Consider the following 20,866-nt stretch of genomic DNA (forward strand, 5'->3'; position numbering starts at 1 on the left):
TTATTTTGTGGACAGTAATAGTATCCACAATACACTTATTTGTTGTTATTTTTATTCACAATGTGGGCATTTCTCTTTGGAAAGCCGTGCATTTTAATGTTATCTTTCTCTTCTACGCACATCATATCAAGCATGACTCTGCAAAGATATTCTGTATTATTGTTTGTAGCTCCCTTTCTGTTCCCTTTCTCCTCTCTTTGCCTTTTTCTTCATTTTTTTTTTCCTCTTTAGCGGCTGAGGTTTGTGTTGTGGGTTAGAGAGGGTGAGTTAATGGAGAACGTCAAACCGGCTTGTAGCGCTGCCTTGGCTCTGACCCGTGCAGATTGTGGAGTGACCCCAGCGATGCTGCCCTGAGCCTGCAGTTGGAATCCAATCTCCTCAAAGGGATATGGTGCATGTTTTAGCGGTCCGGTTAAATAACTTTGCCCCCCAGCCTCCCCCAAAGTGTCTATCATTCGTCTAATAAAACGTTGTTTGTTTTCACCTATGATGACCCGGGTTAGGTGGGGTTTTTGGCTCACAGGTGGCCGTAGCACATTTGTTTAATCGCATTAGACCCTTCCTGCTCCTTGCTGTTCGACTGGATGGAGGTAGGAAAATTGGAAACCAGCTTGGCTCTGTCTCTGGAAAAGAGAGAATTTTCTAATGTGGAGGCAGGTAATATCAAATAGGTTGCATTTTATTAAATCACATTTAAAGGTTAATGAAGTGATTGAAGCCTCAAACATAAAGCCACTGTTAATCAGCCGGAACGTGCTACACTGAAATGCGGAATTACAATTAAATCAATCAGCCTGCATTATACTTAAATTATCATTTCAGATTCGGCGTCATTGAAGAGGGATGATTTTATCATCTGAAAAATGTCTGCCCTCATCTCACAGCTTCAGATTACACTTACTCTTCTTCCAATTATAAGCCGGGGAGGAAGAAATCGATGACTACAGACAAGTGACATTATTAAAGCATTTTGAGGGAAACTGAAATCACATGGGGCCTGATAGCCGAGTTGTTTAATGAATCATCCAAAGGAGTGCTTCTCCACACCTATTTGTTTCCTCCCCATTTAGGGCCCTTTGCCTTTCTCGCTGGTGCTAATTGTCTGGAATATACAGGCTATGACACAGCTACACTGGCTCACGCTGCGATGCATTAGTGCCATTTAAAATGTTGCTCTGGGTGAGACTGCGGTCTTGTAACTCAATAAACGTGGATGCAGGGAGGCATACAGTAGAAGCAGGGAAGGATGAAGCCTCACAAAGGGGGCTTCAGAGTGATTCGTCAGCATGCTTTCAAGGTGAAATGCATCAGCTGAAGGTCTCTCTTTTACTTTGGCTTCTTTAATGCATACACGTATTATCATCTTGCTACCACAATTTACCAAGTACTTTAGTGCCCAAAAGAACCTCTTTAGCCCAAAACTGAGCAACGAGGCTGATGTAGTAAAGCTTCTCAAAACTGGGCTTTGGGGAAAAAAACAAGAAAACATCTGAATTAGATCAGTTTGGTGTAGCGAGGAGAACCGAGTTTACAAATGCAACTATTTAAGTTTACCAAGGTAAGTGATAATGGATGAAAAAAGGAAATGCTTACCTGAAAAGATAAAGATAAGAAGGAAATTCAAAGCAGAGACAAGGGAACACTTTTAGCAGCAATATATGCAATTAAAAGCAAGCTGGAGAAATCGCGTTTGGATCTCAGGGAAGAGAGACACAATCAGACATCAGCAACCTGCTGAGAGTCTTCAGACTAATTCTCCTCAGAGCAGATAGTTAACTCTGTTGCTTATTCCACAATGACTGGCAACTTGAGAATTCAAAAAATAATGAGAGGCGAACTGAGGCAGAGATAAGAAGAAATGGTAAATGGATAAATGGAAATGTTTTGATGAACAAAAATGCTTTGTTGTAGCACGGAGGAAATTTAGTGCAGATGCAAGTGAAATGAAAGACAGCTGTCTGCGCATGTGTGTTGGTGTGTGCATGTGCGATGTGTTTTTATTCATCCCTGGGGTAGTGTCACACGTGTATACGCACATTGTCACGTTGATGATTTATTGACAAAATACTTTGTCATTGTCCATATGATTTAATATCGGTATTATTAATATAGTACTGTGTTATTATCTAGCGCATTTTCTAGAAAATTGGTTAAGAAACTGTTCCAACAGTAACAGTATTTAATTAAATTCCCGAACAGGTTTTGTTCAGTAATTTTGCAACGATTAACACGTTGGATTTTATTTTAAAAGGATAGCTATCAAATGTTATTAACTTCTCACACAGATACACAGGTGCATTGTATCCAATAATTTTATAATTTTTCTGTTTATACAAGTTTTTTAAAAAGTTTTTCTAAGGATATCTAATTGTTTGCTTTTGTTAAGTCTTTCCGCCTTAACTCTAAAATTAATGAGCCCAGCGATGTCATGTCAGCAGGCATCAGTGCTAAATTTTGCCCATCAGTGCTATGTAGGGCACCTGTTTTCCTTATTTTTCTTTCTTTTTATGTAGGATGCGATGCAAACCGCTGCATCTTGTTCTAATAAATAAATGTATAATGCATTTACATAATGCATACAATGCAAAACATATTCCCTAAAGCCTCAGCCGGTGATTGCTGACTGCCGAACAGACGTCAATGCATTATGCAGTGGCATCATCGTCACTGTGAATACACTTTTAAGGTGCCCTTTTTACCTCGACAACTAGCGACACCGTTTGCTGCTCTAAGAAGGAGCAGGAGGAGAGTGGGTCTGGTTTGAAGGGTAAATATATCTTGCTATCCTTCACTCCTGAAGCATGGTAGTTAGATTCGAGTGCTCATACTGTGTGCTCCCACGTGGATGAGGTTCTGTGCTTCAAGGTCCTCCTTAAATTTCATGGGAGAGGTCTTTTAACTCAAAACCAAAGAAAAATGTTAGTTTTTCTCAATTTTACTGAGGAAAGGGGGAAAAAAAACCCAGAAATTGTATCTCTTTTGTTTTTGGTCCCAGCAGTGCTGAGAGTATTAAGCCTGGCCACCAATTAGGGCATGCCGATTCTAACAGCCCATGAATTATTAAGAGGACCCCATCGATGCGGAGTAGTGACGGAGGGCGTTAGAGGGGGGCCAAGCCACCTGAGCACCACAGCTGTATTTATTAAAGCATAAGCTGGCTGTGTGCTCCACCAGCTCTGTTATAATTAAAGAAAAAATAACCTCCACACTACAGAGCGCCAATGTTCGGGGTTTTTTGAGTTGATTATTTTCAATCTACAAATTGGATAAATGCTGTATTTATTCTCAGACTTTAATGTATGAAGGGGAGGGGATGGGGGCGAGGAAGAGAGACAGATAGGATAATGTACGGTATTAGATTGCAACTTGCAACACCAGCTACCCTTGAGGTCAACCAATTCATTCCTGCTGCAGAATTTATTGCCTGGTAGTAGCTAAGGCAATGAGGTGCTGTGAACCTTGAGCTTATGTCGACATAGAAGGTCTTCACAGCCATATACTGAGAGAGGGGTGGGGTGGGGGAAATCCTGCTTGTTAACTCTCTATTCAGGACTCCAGCCAGCTCCAGTGCCTGAAACGTGTCCTCACAATAGCGTCAGCCAAAGCCTGCTAATGTACCTACTTTTTCAGTGGGAACAGAGAGTCAATGTTCTCGGGACCAACACCTTATCATAAATAGTGTAAGTCTTTGAGCTGGTGCCAATCGGCCATAGCATGTGAGGAATGAGGAGGACGCTGCGAAATTAGGTGCCCGTCAAATGTGACTCCTGGCGATTGTCAGTACTTAAGATGTATTAGATGGAGAAGGGAAACTGCTTTGTGTGGGAACCCCTGCTTTACTGGATAACACAGCTATCATTATGCATGAATAATTGGTTGCGTTCCTTCTACCCCTTTTCTTTTTTCTATTTTTTTAACCATTGGTCTGTTTAATGTAGCAGAGTTGTCAAATAAGTCTGTCATAAGGAAAAAGACAGATTTCTTTATGTGAATCCCCCGCACCCCCTTAGTGAATTAATATAATTTAGAGCAGCGAGGAGAAGGATATGTGTGGATATTGCGGCACAGCGGGGCTTTTAAATGTTTTGTAATTTTGTTATTTATTGTTTTGCTGCAGGGAATAAGACGAAAAGAAAATGCCGGGCTCTCAGATGTCTTTAAATAGAGATCCTGACTGCCTGCTTGCCTGCTCGCTTGTACTCAGAAATGACTGGGCTCTGTTTAGTAATATACATTAACCACGGTCCTGTTTGTCACCGAAATAGCTGAAGTGCCCTTTAGCTGGCATTAGATTTAGTGTTTGCTTCTTAGTTCTTCTGTTGTTTTTTGAAAAACCACCAGGCCGAAATAGTTTAATGCTTGTGCAAGAGCACCCCTTTTTTCATTACTCAGTGCACCTCCCTGTCTGAAACACACACACACAAACACACAATGACATATAATGGCAAACTCAGGCTTAAATTCAGAAATTCACAGAAATTGCATCCTTCTGTTTGTCTCCTTTATCCTTGTCTCTTTTACATTTTCTCCCATGAAGAAAAGAACATCAGTTTCCACAGTCTTAGCAAATATGCATGTGAGATGTTATTTGGCAAAAGAATAAGAATCTGCCCAGTAAGTCTAATGAAATAAGCCACTTCTGGATCCTAAATTAATACAGACGCAACACTGAAAAAGCACTCCAGACTCTCTTAACTTCAATAAAAATAGCATCCAATAGCCATTAAATAAAAGCATTTACAAGGTTGCTTTAGAAGTTAGTATTAAGCTAGTTAGTTAGTTGAAGTCTAAAGATAATGTATCGGAAATAAACAAAATACATGTGCTGCAGTGCTGCAAGTTTGGAATGAAGTTAAACTTGTTGACATATAAGGATATAATGTGGCTAACTACAAAAGTATTAAGATCATATGAGAGCTCGTAACCATCCAGGCAAGCAAATGGCATCAACATTATAAGGCTGGCAATTAATATTCAGTTCAGTTCAATTCAAATCAGTTTTAATTATATAGTGCCAAATCACAACAACAGTCACTTAAGGGCACTTTATATTGTAAAGTGAAGACCTTTTTGCTACAAAACCGTGATCTTTAGCTTAATCTTCTTGCTGAAGTCTTAGTTGGCCAAACACTGATTCCTCTTTTCTTAGGAGCCCGAGGGACTCTGGGAGCCCGGGAGCTGCAGTGTACACAGTGAATTTTTAAAAAGCTTAGCTTAAAGGTGTGTTCCACTAATAAAGTCCAAATAAAAGACTGAACAGTGGTAGAGTAACAGCTGAAGATAGTCGTACGACTCATATATGTTGAAAGGGACATAGCACTGCAGTCAGTGCAGAAAAGTCTAGGAAAGACTGTAGGATTGATGCGTTAACATTAAACAAACAGTATTTCATAACATGTACTATACTGTGTTAATACTTAAAGAAGTTATTTGTTTAGTGCAAAACTAGATTATAAATATGATTAAAAATATAAACATACTTTCTTGAAGTGCAGACACACTTCAACTAAACAGGGTAATCCATCCATTATCCCAACCCCTTATCCGATCCAGACTGAGGTGGATGCGGGAGATCTGGAGCCTATCCAGTGGTTCATAGGGGCAGAAGTCGGGGTACACCCTGGACAGATTTCATTGCTGGATTAATTGAACAGGGAACAAAAAGAGCCACAATATCTCAAAGATACCGCACCAGCTGCAGTTTCCAATAAGGACAGAAGGCCAAATAAGATTGTGCTTTCTCCCAGCGAGAAAAGTTTTTGTCACTAATCAAATTCCATTTTTTTTTCTAAATTTAGCTGCGGGAAGCAAAAATAGACTCACTTAGAAGTGCTGAAGTCTCAAGATTTATACCCGTTAGTGTCAGAGACAGCTGCTTCAGTGTTTTTGTAAGCTTTTGTCTTTCTTTTTCCCCAGATTTCTGTTTGTGTTTTAGTGTAGCACCAAACAGATCAGAGAACTTCAAGATAGCTAGCAGTGCACAAAGTCTGGAGTCTTGGAGCCCAGACCAGACTTAAACTGAAGTGGACTGTTGGAGCCTCTGAGTGCTGTCATGAATCATGTCTCAGCGTCATTATCTTTATTGTTTTCTACTGCTGCCATCGAGCTGTAACCCTTAGTTCAGCCTCAGCATCAAACTGATATTTGACAGTCTGTTTTTTATGGGGGGGGGGGCTTTGTCTGTTCTTCTTTCTGTCTTAATTACCACAACCTGTACATACAGCTCAGACATTTACAACAACTGATGAAACAAATCACTTTAACAAAGTTCTAATTTGGTAACTTAAACAGATCAACAGACTGATAACCATGATGGCAAGTCTTAAAATACACTGGGTCTGAAGGGATTGTGGCAAGGATAAGTTGTGCCTCGTGTGGGAACTGAAGCAGCCTGTAACGAATTAATTATGCATTTCCAGCACAAAAATGAAGGACTGGCACTGTGGCCTTTTGCTGTGTGGTGAGCCTCAATTCCTTGGTCTGCTAGGAGTCTCATAATCAAAAGAAATGAATAAATTAAAAAAACAACAACAACAACATGAGGCTTACTGTGATGGTAGTGGTCCATCCACAGCTATGCAGACCCCTTCATGTTCAATGCCACAATGACTCTGTTGTTTTGGGTACTCAAGAGGTGGTCTGCTGCTGGCGGGCGACTGAGCTCAGGAGCTTCCTGTTCATGGTACAATGGAGCGAGCATTCTTCCCTCAGAGCCCGGCCCCACACATTCACTCACAAAATGGAAGGCCATGCACCACAACAATAATAATCCACTGCTATCATGTCTTCAAAACGTCCAAAAACATCATGTATGGAATGTAACTAGCGTTAAGTCTTGTATTAGTAATCTTACACCACTTTCACAGATGCCTAAAGACCAGTCGGCCACACCGGTTGGTTAGTGGCTGCTGGAGGTTGCTGCAATTTACAAAATGTGCCTTACTGCTGAAACTAATACATGGTAAATGTTCTCCAGAACCAGTTTGGATGAGACTTTGTCACGTTTCACTACCACTTAGTGGTTAGTTAGTGAGTGTTTGCTGGTCACCAAAGTAATTACAAGGAGGTTTTTTTGGTGCAGAGCCCAGTGCCAGTCAGCAACCTCCAGCAAACACTTGCCAACCAGCTTGGGAATGCATATATTTCTCTAGCAGTGAGAGGCTGCATGACTCAGGCCTCGCAGTTGATTTTACAGGAGCTGCTAGTACTCAACAATCTCACAACCAAAAAGGGGATATTTAGTTTATTGTAGTTACTGGTGGTTACCACAAGTGCCTTATTAGGGTAAGCAACAACTGATTCTATTAAAGGAATTTATGTCTAACTCCATGGGATAAGCCCTTTTTTATTTTTTACTGTGGTTTTCGATTTTGAATCAAAAATACTGGCAATGGTACAGATTAGTACAGTATTGCAATATCCCTGATAACCAGTAGCTATTTAGGCTTTTGTTGCCATTAGCCTGCCATAAAGTGGAAACATGTAATAACTTTAGTTACCTTTGAAGATACAGAAAGCATGACAGCATCAGCATTCACATCATAAAAAGAAGAGAAATAGCCTCCTGAATTCGAAAAAGCAGGAGAAAATGGTGTTATTGCTATCACTCTTATGTGTGATCAGAAGGTTGTTCTAAATGTGAGCATGTCTGTGAGGAATCTTTAACAATGCTGGAGCAATTGTTAGAGGGACGAACCATAATCCCTGGCATTTATTTATAAAGTGGTATGCAACAGGATTGCTGATATGGGACAATTGCACGTGTTTTCCTCAAATTTATTGCCATTCAGCTTGCAATGTGGTGCTAAATTAGACTCTCGAGAAGCCTTATGAATAGATACAGCAGTAGATAGATGCAGAGTGGCAAAAAAGACCAAAATGTGCAGCTGTGAGAAAGATTCTTTCTTTGCTTATAGATCCTCACTAAAGCAAGACACTGAAAATATATGAATGCGCTGTGACGCTTTTCTTTGTCGACCTACCGTAAAGTGGAAAACATAACTTCAGTTACCTTTGAAGATACAGAAGGCATGATAGCATCGCTGTTGAGTTTGTTTTAACCCAGATGGCCTGTGTTTATCTATACTGACTGTGATCCCTTAGCGTGTCCAAGTGTTGCATGCATTAAACTCTTCCAGCAGGCTGGCAAGAACACAGCAGGCCAGACTCACCGAGGCATGCAGTCAGGCAAGGGGGAAACATTACACCATTACACTCACCTGTTCCACAGCCATGGTGACTTATCTCATGAATAAATCACACTACCAAGGTTCGGACTACTCAGACGGTGCACCTCTTCTCCTTTGGCAGACGTCTGCATCCCTATTCATCTTCCTCTGTCTCTCTCTTTTTTTGCCTTCTTCTTTTTTCTGCTTCCTGTCTCCCTTCCTCCCACTCTACCATCTTATTTCTTATATCTCTCAGTTCTAGCGGGCTGCCTGACTCCGCTCACTTTATTTATCATGCAGTTGTGACATTTTTGGATAAAGCCTCACGCCCACACTGATTGAACTCTGCTTGTGCGAGCTGGGAAGCACAGATCATGTGGTTTCCAGTAAGTCATGGGATCGACAGCCCAGGATGGTTTGCCCAGAGCATACTGCTTCTTTCCCTTTAAATCACTCAAAAAGGTCCTTCTGAAAGGTCCCTAACTCATACAGTTATGATTATGGCAAACTAACAGAAACACTGAAAGTACGCATTTTTGAAAATAAAAGCTGGAGGGGAGGTTACATTTGAGGCTCCTTTTTGATATGAATACCTCACTTCTCTTCATACATTTTTCTTTGTATGACATCCCCAGATGCAGTGAGGCAGAAATGCAAGCGGTGATTCCACGGATTTTACAATGCAGCATTGTTCTCACATTGACCCGAAGTAAAACAATCCCCGGCATAGCTTCGCTGTCTGCTGCTGATGGCAGCTTTGCAGTATGTGCGCTTAGGCCCGAGGAGGCGGGAGAATACAGGGGTTTTTTGTGTTGAGTAATGCTGATATTCCTTCAAGGGGGATAGTTGCTTAACACACTGTGCAGAATCTGGCACGGCATCTTCTTTGGCCTACTAAACTCTGCTCAACACTATGTAAAAACTCCCTGATGGCTCTTAGACGGGGAGGAGAAGAAGGGTGGGGAGGAAGGAGGAAAAAAGGGAGAGAGGGGAGCTGGAAGGAGAAATGGAGGACAAGCAGCCAGATGAGGATTGGGATGGATTTAGAGATAGATGAGAGCTGACTGAACGGATTGTAGAAGGTGAAGAGAGGATGGATCGAGGACTAGGTGGGGATGAATTCAGTTATGGAAGGTTAGAAAGAAGGAACGGGAGGGGGGAACATGATCCACAGAATGGGAGTTTAGCAGCGTAGACAGTTTAAGGCTTGGTGTACGGATAAAACAAGCTCTTTAGGCTTTGAGGAATCTTTTATCCTATGTCAAAGCAGAGGTCTTGGACTGAAAAGGTGCAGCGAAATGTGTTAACAAAGTGCACTACTTTAGAAAAAGATGATGATTCAGTGCATTAAACAAATACCATCTTCAAAAGATAAACTTGCTTAATGTTGCAACAAATTTGAACTCAATTTGCTTGGGAATTTTCTTATTGATTTATTTCATGTAATTGACTGTCTGAAAGTCTGTCAGTGACTGATATGTGTGTTGATGAGGAACATTAAACAGCCGATAGAACGTTAAATAGAATAATGGCTCATTATTTTTAATGCTCTAATCTGGACTCTAGTAAGCACTCTCCACGTAGTTCCTCTTTGGGTACCTATGTATTTGCGACCTTTCCTCACTTGTTCATGAAAGCCTTAAACTTCATTTTGGTCTCTAAATGCTGGACTGTTATTTTAAATAAGTCTTATATACCAGAAACACCAAAAGAAAGAAAATAAATCCCGAATAAGTAACTGATTACTGGAAAACATGCCATCAGTGATCTTTTTTTTTTCTTGGCTGTATAATGTGAAATAGCATGGCATTTGTTCAGTGCTCTGATTGGACGAGCTGGAGATGTTGATTGTGTCAGCGCACTGTATCGAACAATAACATGTGAACGCCTGCACATGCACAGTAGCCTGCAAGGAGGGAAGAAAAAAAAGGGTATTTGTATCTCAGTTTGGGGCAGCTTTTTAAAGAGTTTATCAGGTTTGACAAGCGATTCTATTCATGTCCGTAATAACTTATCATCCATTGACATTTATGTGCTACATAAAAATGTATAAATTAGTTATGTGTTACGAATGTGCTTATGATTTATTGAGGATTTGACCTTCATAGAAAGCGTCATTCAGATTTTCACTGTAAACTGTTCTACTGTTTCCTTGTTGATTTTCAGGCTTGCAACAATGCATTGATTGGGTTTTTTGTGCTCTGTTTTTGTTTGTTTTTTTCTTAAAATTCTTGTTGGTTTGATTGCCTGCTGTGGCGTGACCTTTTCTCAAACTCATCCAGAAGTTCACATCCATAAAAAACTCATTTATAGCTTGCCTCACAATTAGAAAGTGGCACCATTTCAAAGCCATTTTAGCTTCCACTAATGCTTCTTTCGGTTGTTATATCGACAAATAACTGGATGCTTGAGTTACTTTGTGCCACATTTAAATAATGTCAGTATATTTGCACAATAATCAAAGAGAATATGGTCCCAACGTTTATTACAAATCTGTTTTGTCTATTTAAAAGTGTTAATACATCAGCATCACCACTTTCCTCCCGCTGCTTTTTAGACACCTGATTTTCCTGGCTTGGAGAAAGAAGTAAAACAGTCTGGCTGGGTAGGATCCCTGTGCGAAATCCCTGGTTTTGTTTTTCAGATTTATGTCATAAAATAACCCTATAAACTACCACAAACCAACCATTCACCATTCCCTGCTGTAGCTGATTTGTTATGGCTGTCTCAAGCCTTCCTGCCACAACAGCGGCTGGTATTTAGTGCCAGTATTTAGTCTGGCAATTTTCAGAAACGCTTCAGTGAGTATATTCCTTGGGGGCCAAAAGTGACATTCCAGACCTGGTGCAAACACTTTGCATGTGAAAGAAACTGAATATTCAAAAGGATGAGAATATGCATTCTCTCCCCCGTCTCTATACCAACTTGTGTAGTTCTTATCTTTTTTTTTGTCTTTGCATGATTGTTTTCATATATGTAATCAGTGGGCACAGTGCTTCCTCACTTTGTGTGTCCTTATTGGCTTATTTCTGCAGAAGGAAACCTTGGAAATCTCAGGAATCTAGCACATTATTCTTCAAATTAGGCAAACTGTGCTCTGATATCTTCATATTTTCTTATTACGTATTTAATTATATAACTGCCAGGTTACATATGCTGCTAGGACTGCAGTATGTGCTTTTACATGTCTTTTTTGCAAAACATTGTCTCCTGTTTCTAAAAGCAATGTTAACATCGCTCAGTTATGCAAACATTACATAGCAACTGAAACATATGGCTGTGGGCCCATAGTCAAACACACACACTGAGCTGAGGTCAGTCTCAGGCAGTAACTCATTGGTTAAGCTGCTGGGAACCTTTGTTACTCGTTTCCTCTTGTGCACCGAGCATGGCCTTATTTATGAATGTGAACACAGTTAACCTTTTGCATACGGAGACCTACATTTTGTCTGGAGAACAGCATGACAAATAGTCGAGCGTCTTCTCTATCGATCTGCTCTTTCTCTCTGGCATTCTCCCTGCCGTGACGATAACTCTCACCAACTGCTCAGCTATAGATAGAAGTAGATACTCATCTATCTGGAGTCATTTATTACGATAATTCATTAATAAATGGCAGTCCGTCAACAAAATAGTCTTTCGATGGCTGGAATCGGAACGACTGAAACATACAGGCTTAGGAGGTATTTTTGAGGGAAAGCGAAAAGATTTTGTGGATCCTTTACGCAAACTTTGAGGACATTTTAGGGCTGGACTGAATTGCTAGACATTTGTGTCAGTAAAAAAAACCCCAGCAGCGATGCTCCCTCTTCCCTCTCTGCATATTCCACAATCTTGTTTGTGCTTATACTTCCTGTGAAAAACACAGCTGACTCCTGAAGAATGTGCCTAATTAGAGATGGAGAGTGAACTTGGGGGGGTGGGTGGATCCTCAGACATTGTGGCTGCTCATTTTTTATTCAGTTATTTATTTTCATCTGATATAACTTTTTGTACTAAGGAATTGAGCTTTAAAATTAGGGTCCTCTGGGTCAAAAAACAGCACAATATTCAGACACATAAATTTTGCTCATTGTTGGAAAACACACGGTAAAGTCATGGAACATGACTCTTTACTGGTTCTCGTTTTTCATCATAATAACAAATGAAATACACCCTCAAGTAACTGTTATAACAGAGGTGCCAAACGTTTTCCTTTAAGTCTGACATCATTTGAAGATGTCATTTTGGGCTTAGAGCATTCTCATTTTGTCCTCCTCGTGGTTATGGATGCCTGTGTCTACCTACTCCCTGTCTCCAACCATCCTGTAGTCTCCACTCCCACACTGGCTAGCTTGCAAACAGACCCAGCTGGCCATAATGATGACAAATCAGCCCAAATATTTATGTCCATTGAGTTTCACTTTGGCTCTGCCCACGGCTCGTTTTCTGCTTTCTTTTACGGATCCCTCTGCGGCGGTCACAGCACTTGCAGCCAAACCATCATAATCACGCTCCACAAACACACTTTAGCCCCAGTTATGTCACCTAAACACCAGCTGACTGTTAATGTCCACAGAGGACCAAGTTTATGGTTGCCGGAGGAGTGGTATAAACATAGAAGCTTAAGCTGTCCTTGTGTAGATTTTTGTGTGGGCTTTGTGACCAACCTGTTCTCTGAAAGTGATGTGCATTGTATCTTTTATGTGGAAAAGCGTGTTTGCCTCAAACTAAACAACAATCTAAGGTGATGGAGGACCTCACTGAGATGGTTGGAAGCCTTGTGTAACTCGCAGGAAGCGGATATGTAAATAGTTTGAACAGATGAGGCTGTTTTGACTGGGAGGTTGAAATCAGAGCATTAAAAATGCGTTTAATGCATGACACAGCATTAAAATTTCAATCCGAGAGAAAAACGGAAAAATAAAGTTTTTGTATTTTAAAACAGCCGAGATGATGTATTTATGTATTAAAAATATTTTTGGAAGACTTTTTGAAGTGTCAGAGGTGCAGACATAATGCTGCTTTGTTTTAGGTGTATTTTTCATATTATGTGCGCTGCTGTTGCCATCTTTGCCATGAATATAGTACATGTATTGCAAATTCTGATAAAGCTTAACAGGCAGATTACTTATGTGATGTTCAACCATCAGCAAGAGTCAAATTTTCTTTCACCTGAATTTCTTCATCTTTCCCATATTTATTTGTAGTCCCCTACTCTCTTAAAAAAAAGTGTAAACACCTGATTTCGAAGTTATCAGCCCATTGAATGCCCGTTATCTGTCCCGTTATCACTCCCATACATATTGCAATAGGTGCCTTCGTTAGCAAGCTCAGTGGGTCGTTATCATTCTCTTTAATCAGTGATAAACACAGAGCAGCACAGATTAAGCAGACATCTAGTGGAGGTGTTCAAAAAAAGTAAAATGTTAAACAAGTTTGCAAACAAAGCTTATGACGTCTGCTTTATCTGTGGGGAACCCCACAGTGACTGAGCCGATAACGACCTCCTCGTGGGTGGAGGAGGCCACCTTCTGGTGATATGTATTGGACTGATAACACCTGATAATGGCCATTCAATAAGCTAATGACATTCAAGCTTAAAGAAATGTTCTTTTAAGTCTCGCAGCAATTCCAATTCCAGCCGTGATCTATCTCTGAGTGCCGGCTTTACAATCTGTAACGACAGCCGCGGTTTTGTTTACAATCCAGCCTTAATATTAAACGCTCTGACTCGCATCTTTTAGTATGTAGTATATATTCCTTTTTGGCCTACAGTATACCTCCCAGTATTTTTCTTTTTATTCCACTTGCAGCTAAACAGATGAGTCAGGGTTTTAAAACAGCGATGCATAAAGCATCCCTTGTTTACCTCTGTCGCTTTTGTCCCCTCTGTCAGATAACATACATGCATCCTATCTCTCACCCTTTTGGAAGATACTGGCCTGTATTTTAACCCCGGGGCTCTGTATCTAGATACATGCTTCCTGACACAACGCAACGCCGCTCGCTTATCTGGCCCAAAGTCAGAGCGAGAAAACAGAGTCAAAGAAACAAAAGGAGAGCAGGGAAGGAAAAAGAAGGTGAGAGAGATAAAAGGATAAAAACGGGAAGAGAGAACAAGGCCCATCTTCTGCTTGAAGGATGCTGTAGATGGGCCTATCAGCATATTTAAAATTAGCCCACTGCATCCTTGTCCACAGCAGTGTCAGCTTACCAGCATCCAAGTCTTTTCTCTCACTCCCTCTTCTTTTTTTTTTCTTCCTGAGAATGAGGCACACAGTTTAGTAGCGCCTAGAGAGAATCAGACATTCAGAATTACCCCTCTACTTTAATCTGTCTTTTTCTAATTTGTTCTTTACATATACTTCCTTCCCCTTTTTCCTTGCCCTCTGGCTTTACACTTCTCTCAGCCTTTGGCTCCAACTCATTTGTACCTGTAACTATATCTCTCCTCCACTTCTTCTTTCTCTCATCAGCTCTCTATCCCCACTTGCTCTCTCCATGCCCCTGCATACAGAGCGCTCTCAGTCTTCCCTTATAGGATAGATTTTGCTATAGAATCAGCAGCATTGCATTCCCAGGTGATTCGGGAATGATTTGCTATTCACTCCTCTGGCTATGGGTTTACCTAGACAGGCACAGACAAAGAGAGAGAGCGCGAAGCACAGAAACGAGAGGAGGACAGGCAATAGCTTTTTTCCCGTCAGTCTTACAGTGTGTGTCGTGCGTGCCCCCCAACCCCACCTCCTCTTCTTTCAGCATTGAGATGCAGCTGCAGTTCTCAAAACACATGTTTAAGGGCTAAAGGTTTGGAAGCAGCTATCCAGGATGGATGGGGGATTTGTGTTCCTCCCGTGCTTAGAGGCTGCTGTGAATGCAGCCGACCGCCGAGCTAGCTGTTAGTTCTGGCAGTTTGGAAGGGATGCCTCTGGGACTATGCTTGTCTTTAAGAGTCTTTGCAGAGACTTTGCCAGCATGAATTAATGAAAAATGAGCCGAGAGGCTTTTTTCTTCAATTTAAGGAGACTGCTTGTCATTTTTTGTGGCAGCTTTTTTTCTCTCTCTCTCTTTTCAGTTTGTGTGTGTGTGTGTGTGTGTGTGTGTGTGTGTGTGTGTGTGTGTGTGTGTGTGTGTGTGTGTGTGTGTTACTCGAGTGACTTTTTGAACACAAGCAAATACAGAAACCCAAAGAATATCAAATAGACAATAACACAAGAACATACGCATGTGCGCACCCTTTGGATGGTGACGACTGATTCCCAGTAGTGGTGTCTTGGCCATGGGGGGCTTTGGGCCGGGTTAGGCTGGTTTACTGATTTTGACAGCGTGGCCTTGTCTGGCCTAGTGCCAGTGTTGAGCTAGCTCTCGCTGGCTGCTCTGGCCTCCTATAAATCAAGGCCAATTACCACGCTAGTGTGCAGCCTCCTCTCCTCCAGTCACAGCCCTGCCCTGCGGAGTGCAGGGAGGAAGGGAGAAAGACAGGGATGGCATAAGCCTGCTTTTATTCCAATTACAGCTGTGGCTGCCCTCTGCTCTGTTCTCTATGTGTAGTCACAAAGAAGGTTTTCACACTTTTTTGATAGAAGTAAGAAGCCACTTTATCTGAACATGTAATCACCTCTAAAATCGGGACAGCCAGCAATCCAGGTGCTATCTAAAAAGGTAGCTTGTCATAGACTTTACATCACAATTAAAAAAAAAAGTAAATGTTCTGTTTTAATCCTTATTCTTTAAATCTGAAGTGCATGTTTAATTTAACCTTGTACTTTATAAAGTTATTGTCTTAATTCCCTCCACTGAAAACCATTTATCTTCATTTTTTTTATTTTAGAAATTAAGTGAAAGATTAAGTGTTCCCTTATGGGTTGGTAAATTCACAAAGTGGTAAAGTTTTATAAAATATTTTAAGAAGTTGAGTCAGAATTTAAGCATTGTGTAAGCTCACTGGTTTTCACCGTCTCTCACAGTGGGACGATTTTGTTAAACACTACACAAACATGCATGTGACGCAGTGACCAAAGCAGGTTTAAGCCTTTTATAAGTCTAGCAGTGGTTTTAAAAAAAAAAAGCATATAGCTGTGGTTTAGGGGAAAAATGCATTGTCCTTGTGTGGGTGTGTAAATATACATCACAACGCCATGCGCCTTCAGCCTATGTAACGTAGGCTAGATTTATCATCCTCACTTAATACACTCATAAACATTCCCTGGCGTGTCACAGAGGCTGTGAGCCCCCCTTCACGACTGGCTCGGTAAATTGGGCCTGTGTAAACCATTTTGCCTGTCTAAAATACAGTGCAGCAAATTGAAATCCCAAGTAAGCCTCTGTAGCGGCATGTCACAGCTGGGTAGGGAGGAGGCAGAACGGAGGTTTTTCTCATTTACCACCTGGAGGTTTTTGAAGTGTCATAACCAGCGGTTTTCTCACACCCTTCTATTTCACTCTAATTCTTTCTACCTTGCTTTATTTTTTATTTTTCCCATCCTTTTTTTTTTTCCCGCGAGTCTTCTGTTCCCTCCCCTTTTTGGTAAATTACTCTTTGCCAAGTGCTATACTCAGTCCTCATCATTCTGACACATGAGGCTAGTATTTAATATATTTGAGAAGCCTGATCTGGCAGGCTGACAGACCAAGGGTAAACAGGAGTCATGAAACTGTCCGGCAAGAAAAACAAGCCTGGATATTAACCTCTAGTGCAGCGACCAGCAGAAGCAAAGAGGGAAATGGATATAAAACAAAGAGTTTGAAACATTTTGTGCTCTGTGTGTGTGTGTGTGTGTCTGTGCTGCAGAGAAAACCAGTTGTGTCCAGGATTGTCTTGGATCCATTGCATTTAAAAGTTCACATACTGCCCCAAGATTAAACAGAAATCTTACTTAAATTACATATATGGCTCCTACACAGCACAGCAAGCTGATATTAGGATCGTCTTCATATAAGAATGATGGAGTTACTTGAGTAATGATTAGATTTGAGGAGCTCTCGCGGAGCTTTTTCCATTTCGTTTTTACCCAACATATCTAAACTTTTACCACATTCTTCCAGATATAAAATAAAAGTAGTAAGTATTTTTAAAAATGTGCCATTAAATTCACCCTGACCCACCCCCAACCGCATAGTCAACCATTCCTTTGAGGCCTTTAGCACAGACTGCGTTCTTCATCCCAGGGGATTCCTAGTGGATACCTTTGCATGCTGCCTTTTAACCCATCCCTGTAAGTATTAGACTGGTTTTGACCCTCCATGCCTCACTGTGTAAGATTTCAGCTTCTGACCTTAAAAAGAAAAATGAAAGCAAATCGATAGGGCGGGACACATGAATTCCAAAGAGTAAGCATGGAAGCCAAGCCTGGAGCCCGAGAAGGACAGTCAGCGCTGTGTGTGTCACCATGGGGGCTAACAAAGAAGTGGGGGGAGAGAAAGCCTGAGAAAGCGAGAGAGGGGCTATTAATTAACACTGAACGCTGAAAGAGGTTCTGTCTAGTGTCTCTCGTTTGTGCTGCGAATTTGTTGGAGTCACACAGTGTGGTAATTACCATGTGTGTATTTTAAACTGCAGCGGGCTAAGAGAAAAATCTAGCGAGTGGACGGGGGGGACCTAAGGTGAAAGCCTCAAAGTCAAGGCTTGGACTGCAGCTGTGCATTTGAGTGAGAAAAAACAAGTCCCACAGGGCACTCGAGAGATTAAGATTCTTCTATACTGCCACAGCGTGGAAACTTGAATGACCGGAGACTAGTTTGGCTTTTTTCATTCAAGCCCATGCAACCAAGGCTACCAGAACAGCGCAAGGCAAGGTGGGGGGCGGGATGGGGGAAGTTTAGGGAAATTTGTGTCTGTGGTGATCGGACCTGTGTGCTTGAAACTTGGATTTAAATTTCAAACTTCTTTCAACTTGGACGTCGACTCCCTAAATGTACAAAGTCATTCTGATGGTCATCATTCGTAGACCTAAAACAGTAGTTGTTTTCACTTTAATATTAAAGCTTTAATATTAACGCGCTGTGGATGACTGTTCTGAAAAAGGTTGTTTCTGTGTTATCATGTGGCGCATAGGTGTGTCTGTGAGTGTGAGCGTATGCACAACGGCCGACATGTGTACAGTGTGGGTGAGTCCAGCACAGTGAGTGGCTGCCCATCAGTTCCACTAAGCTCAGCGTGGTAATTGGCCGTCTATTGATGGACGTGGCTCCCTCTTCACGCTCCAGGGACCCCGGCTCTTTGTCTGAGGAGTGGGAGGCGACACGCTGGCATGGCACACACGCTTAAAATAGCACATCAAATCAGCCATGCTCCGCCAGTCGCTGCTAACGTGTGGGGCAGATTGGAGGGCTAATGGCGTGTGTGTGTGTGTGTCTGTGTGCGTGTAGGTGTATGTGCGTGGATATGTGGGGGGGTTTTACAGCATGGTATGAGGTCTTGAGCTTCTCTCTAGGGAAGATAAGGGTTAACGTGGTTAACTGGAGCTGGTGGTGGTATTTAGTCATGTCCCCCTCTTTCCCTGACCATTTTTCTCTCCTCCCTTTCATTCATCACTCACTCACTTTATTGCAGTGTGGTTTCTTTCGCTCTTCTTCCGTCTCACTTCCTTCCTCGCTCTCTTTTAGTGTTTTCTCCCTCGCTTTTTGTCTCTGTGTCTCTGTTCATGCCCGCAGGGCCCCGGCTCTCTCTCTGTCACTATGTGCAGTGTCCCTGCAATAGAGATATAAATGGGCTGTGAGCGGGGGGCCCTGACTCCTATACCATAAATCTATGCTAACAGCACAACAAGCACGTAAGGAAAGCAGGAGATGGGAAAGGCAAGAAGAAAAAAACAAATGGAGGGGTTGGGGCATCATAATTCTAATACATTTTGAATACATTTTGTGAGATGGAGATTAAACTGAAAATTTCATTCATATTGAGATGCTTATAAAATAGGCTGTACTGGATTATTGCATCAGGATCTCACACCCTCTGAGGTGTAAATTGTTTCGCAGTGTAATGAAATTGGTTTTGAGGGTATTAGTAGAAAGCAGGAAGTTGCCATCATTTAAAACTGTTCATAAGCTGCTAGGAGCCTCGTGAACTCTAATATCAGAGAGTCACCTTGGTGAAATGTTTATTTAAGATGCAAAATGAAGAAATGTTTGTCCCCTCAACTCCAGTTGCATATGCGCAAAAAGCCCAGAAAGTTACAAAACCAGATATAATCTATTGCTTTATTAAGCAGGAAGGTGATAAAAGTTTGAAAGAAGCGAAGCACTTTTCCTGTCATTGTGTAGACCTTTTTATTTCTCTACATGAAGATGTTTTCCTCGCAGTATTATTATTTGAGGCTAAGGTTGCTTTCTTGAAACTTTTACTTGCGTTCTCCTGGGTTTTCATCTCGTAGTGACCCTGCTCGCTTCTCCTCGCCGCTTCACAGCTGCCCCAAAATGTCTCGTCTCGCGATTGCGGGGACATTGTGCTGGCAGTGCCTGCTGTTTCTTCAAATGAAACATTTTGAACTCTCTCTCTCACATTTTCTGCTCCTGTCTAAGAAATGTTTTCACACCTCACTTCTCATTGTCTTTTAAAGCTGCTGTAAACATCAGAACAGTAGGATTACGGCTGGATGACGTGTCAAAATTTTCCAGTCGCCCACCCTCAGTCCAACAACCAATGATCACACACGCATTTAAAAAAAAAACAATCCCCTGCTGAAAAAAGAGAAACTTTGCTGTGTGGTTGTTTTTATTCATTGGTTTTTACTGGCAACAGCTGAACACCTTGAAATGCATTTTGCCATCTCTCTTTAATAATGACATGCAGGAGGTCACTCTCTTAGTTTCTTTATAAATTTTGGGGAGGCCAGAAGTTTCAAAGAGAGGGACTCACACACAGTAACATGAATACGAATCCATACCAGCTGCTAAAATGAGAACCAGAGAAGCTTTGACAGAGACATTCCCCACTAAGGCTGCCATCACTTCTCCATTCCTTTAAGCAAACATGCGTTTGCTGCCATATTCTTGTTCATAATCATGCTCTGAGAATCTTTAAATGCTTTGACTCTGCCTGCTGTCTTAAAATGAAACCTTGTATTGACTTGCTTTCTCTTTACCTTCTCTTTCCAGCAGCCCTATGCTCCACCCCCTCATCCCATGGCTCCTCCCAGCCCCAGCACCAACAGCTGCAGCCAGGGAGGGGCGGAGCAGCTGAGTAAGACCAACCTGTACATTCGAGGCCTGCCACCTGGGACCACCGACCAGGATCTTATCAAACTCTGCCAACCGTGAGTACTGGGAACGATCGTCATTAAATACAATGGTTATACTGTAATTCTTGCCAATAGTATAAATATTTCTTTCATTTACATAATTGTGTGCCGCTCTTGGCCACGCTGTGCTTGTCAAGCATTTATCAGAACAGGTGTACGTTATAGATACACATATGTATCCTTCGATTTTTTTACCATATGTGCCATTTATGAAAACAAAACAAAGACAAAACATACCCCAGTACAAACTGGTGATTTTTGTCTTTTTTATTTTGTTGGAGTCCTGCAAATAAAACTAAGCACACATTTACTGTGTCCATAGGAATTAAGAGGCTTAGCAGCTGTAAGAGCAGTAGTTTTGGCAGTTTGCTGGTCTGGAGCATTTAGGCGCATCAAAACATCACACCAACTGTCAAGAACGGTGATTGAGAAATAATGCTTTGGTGTTTTTCTGTAACTACAGGACCTGGGCACCAT

At 41.5% G+C, this 20,866-nt stretch overlaps 1 protein-coding gene across 6 annotated transcripts in view; it reads left to right on the forward strand.

The window, feature by feature from the left end:
• Window positions 1-20,866, forward strand: part of LOC102292681 (RNA-binding motif, single-stranded-interacting protein 3) — a 284,741-nt gene that overhangs the window by 105,623 nt on the left and 158,252 nt on the right. For 5 of the 6 annotated variants that reach the window (XM_042222666.1, XM_042222667.1, XM_005927656.3 and 2 more), the window contains one exon: window positions 20,247-20,404. In XM_042222666.1, the coding sequence (XP_042078600.1) occupies window positions 20,247-20,404 (158 nt within the window). The remainder of the gene's footprint in view (window positions 1-20,246; window positions 20,405-20,866) is intronic. The other variant, XM_042222670.1, reaches the window with a different exon arrangement.

The sequence above is a fragment of the Haplochromis burtoni genome, unplaced genomic scaffold, assembly GCF_018398535.1.
Source record: "Haplochromis burtoni strain Fernald_Lab_line unplaced genomic scaffold, NCSU_Asbu1 Contig_90, whole genome shotgun sequence".
In the NCBI taxonomy this organism is placed as follows: Eukaryota; Metazoa; Chordata; class Actinopteri; order Cichliformes; family Cichlidae; genus Haplochromis; species Haplochromis burtoni.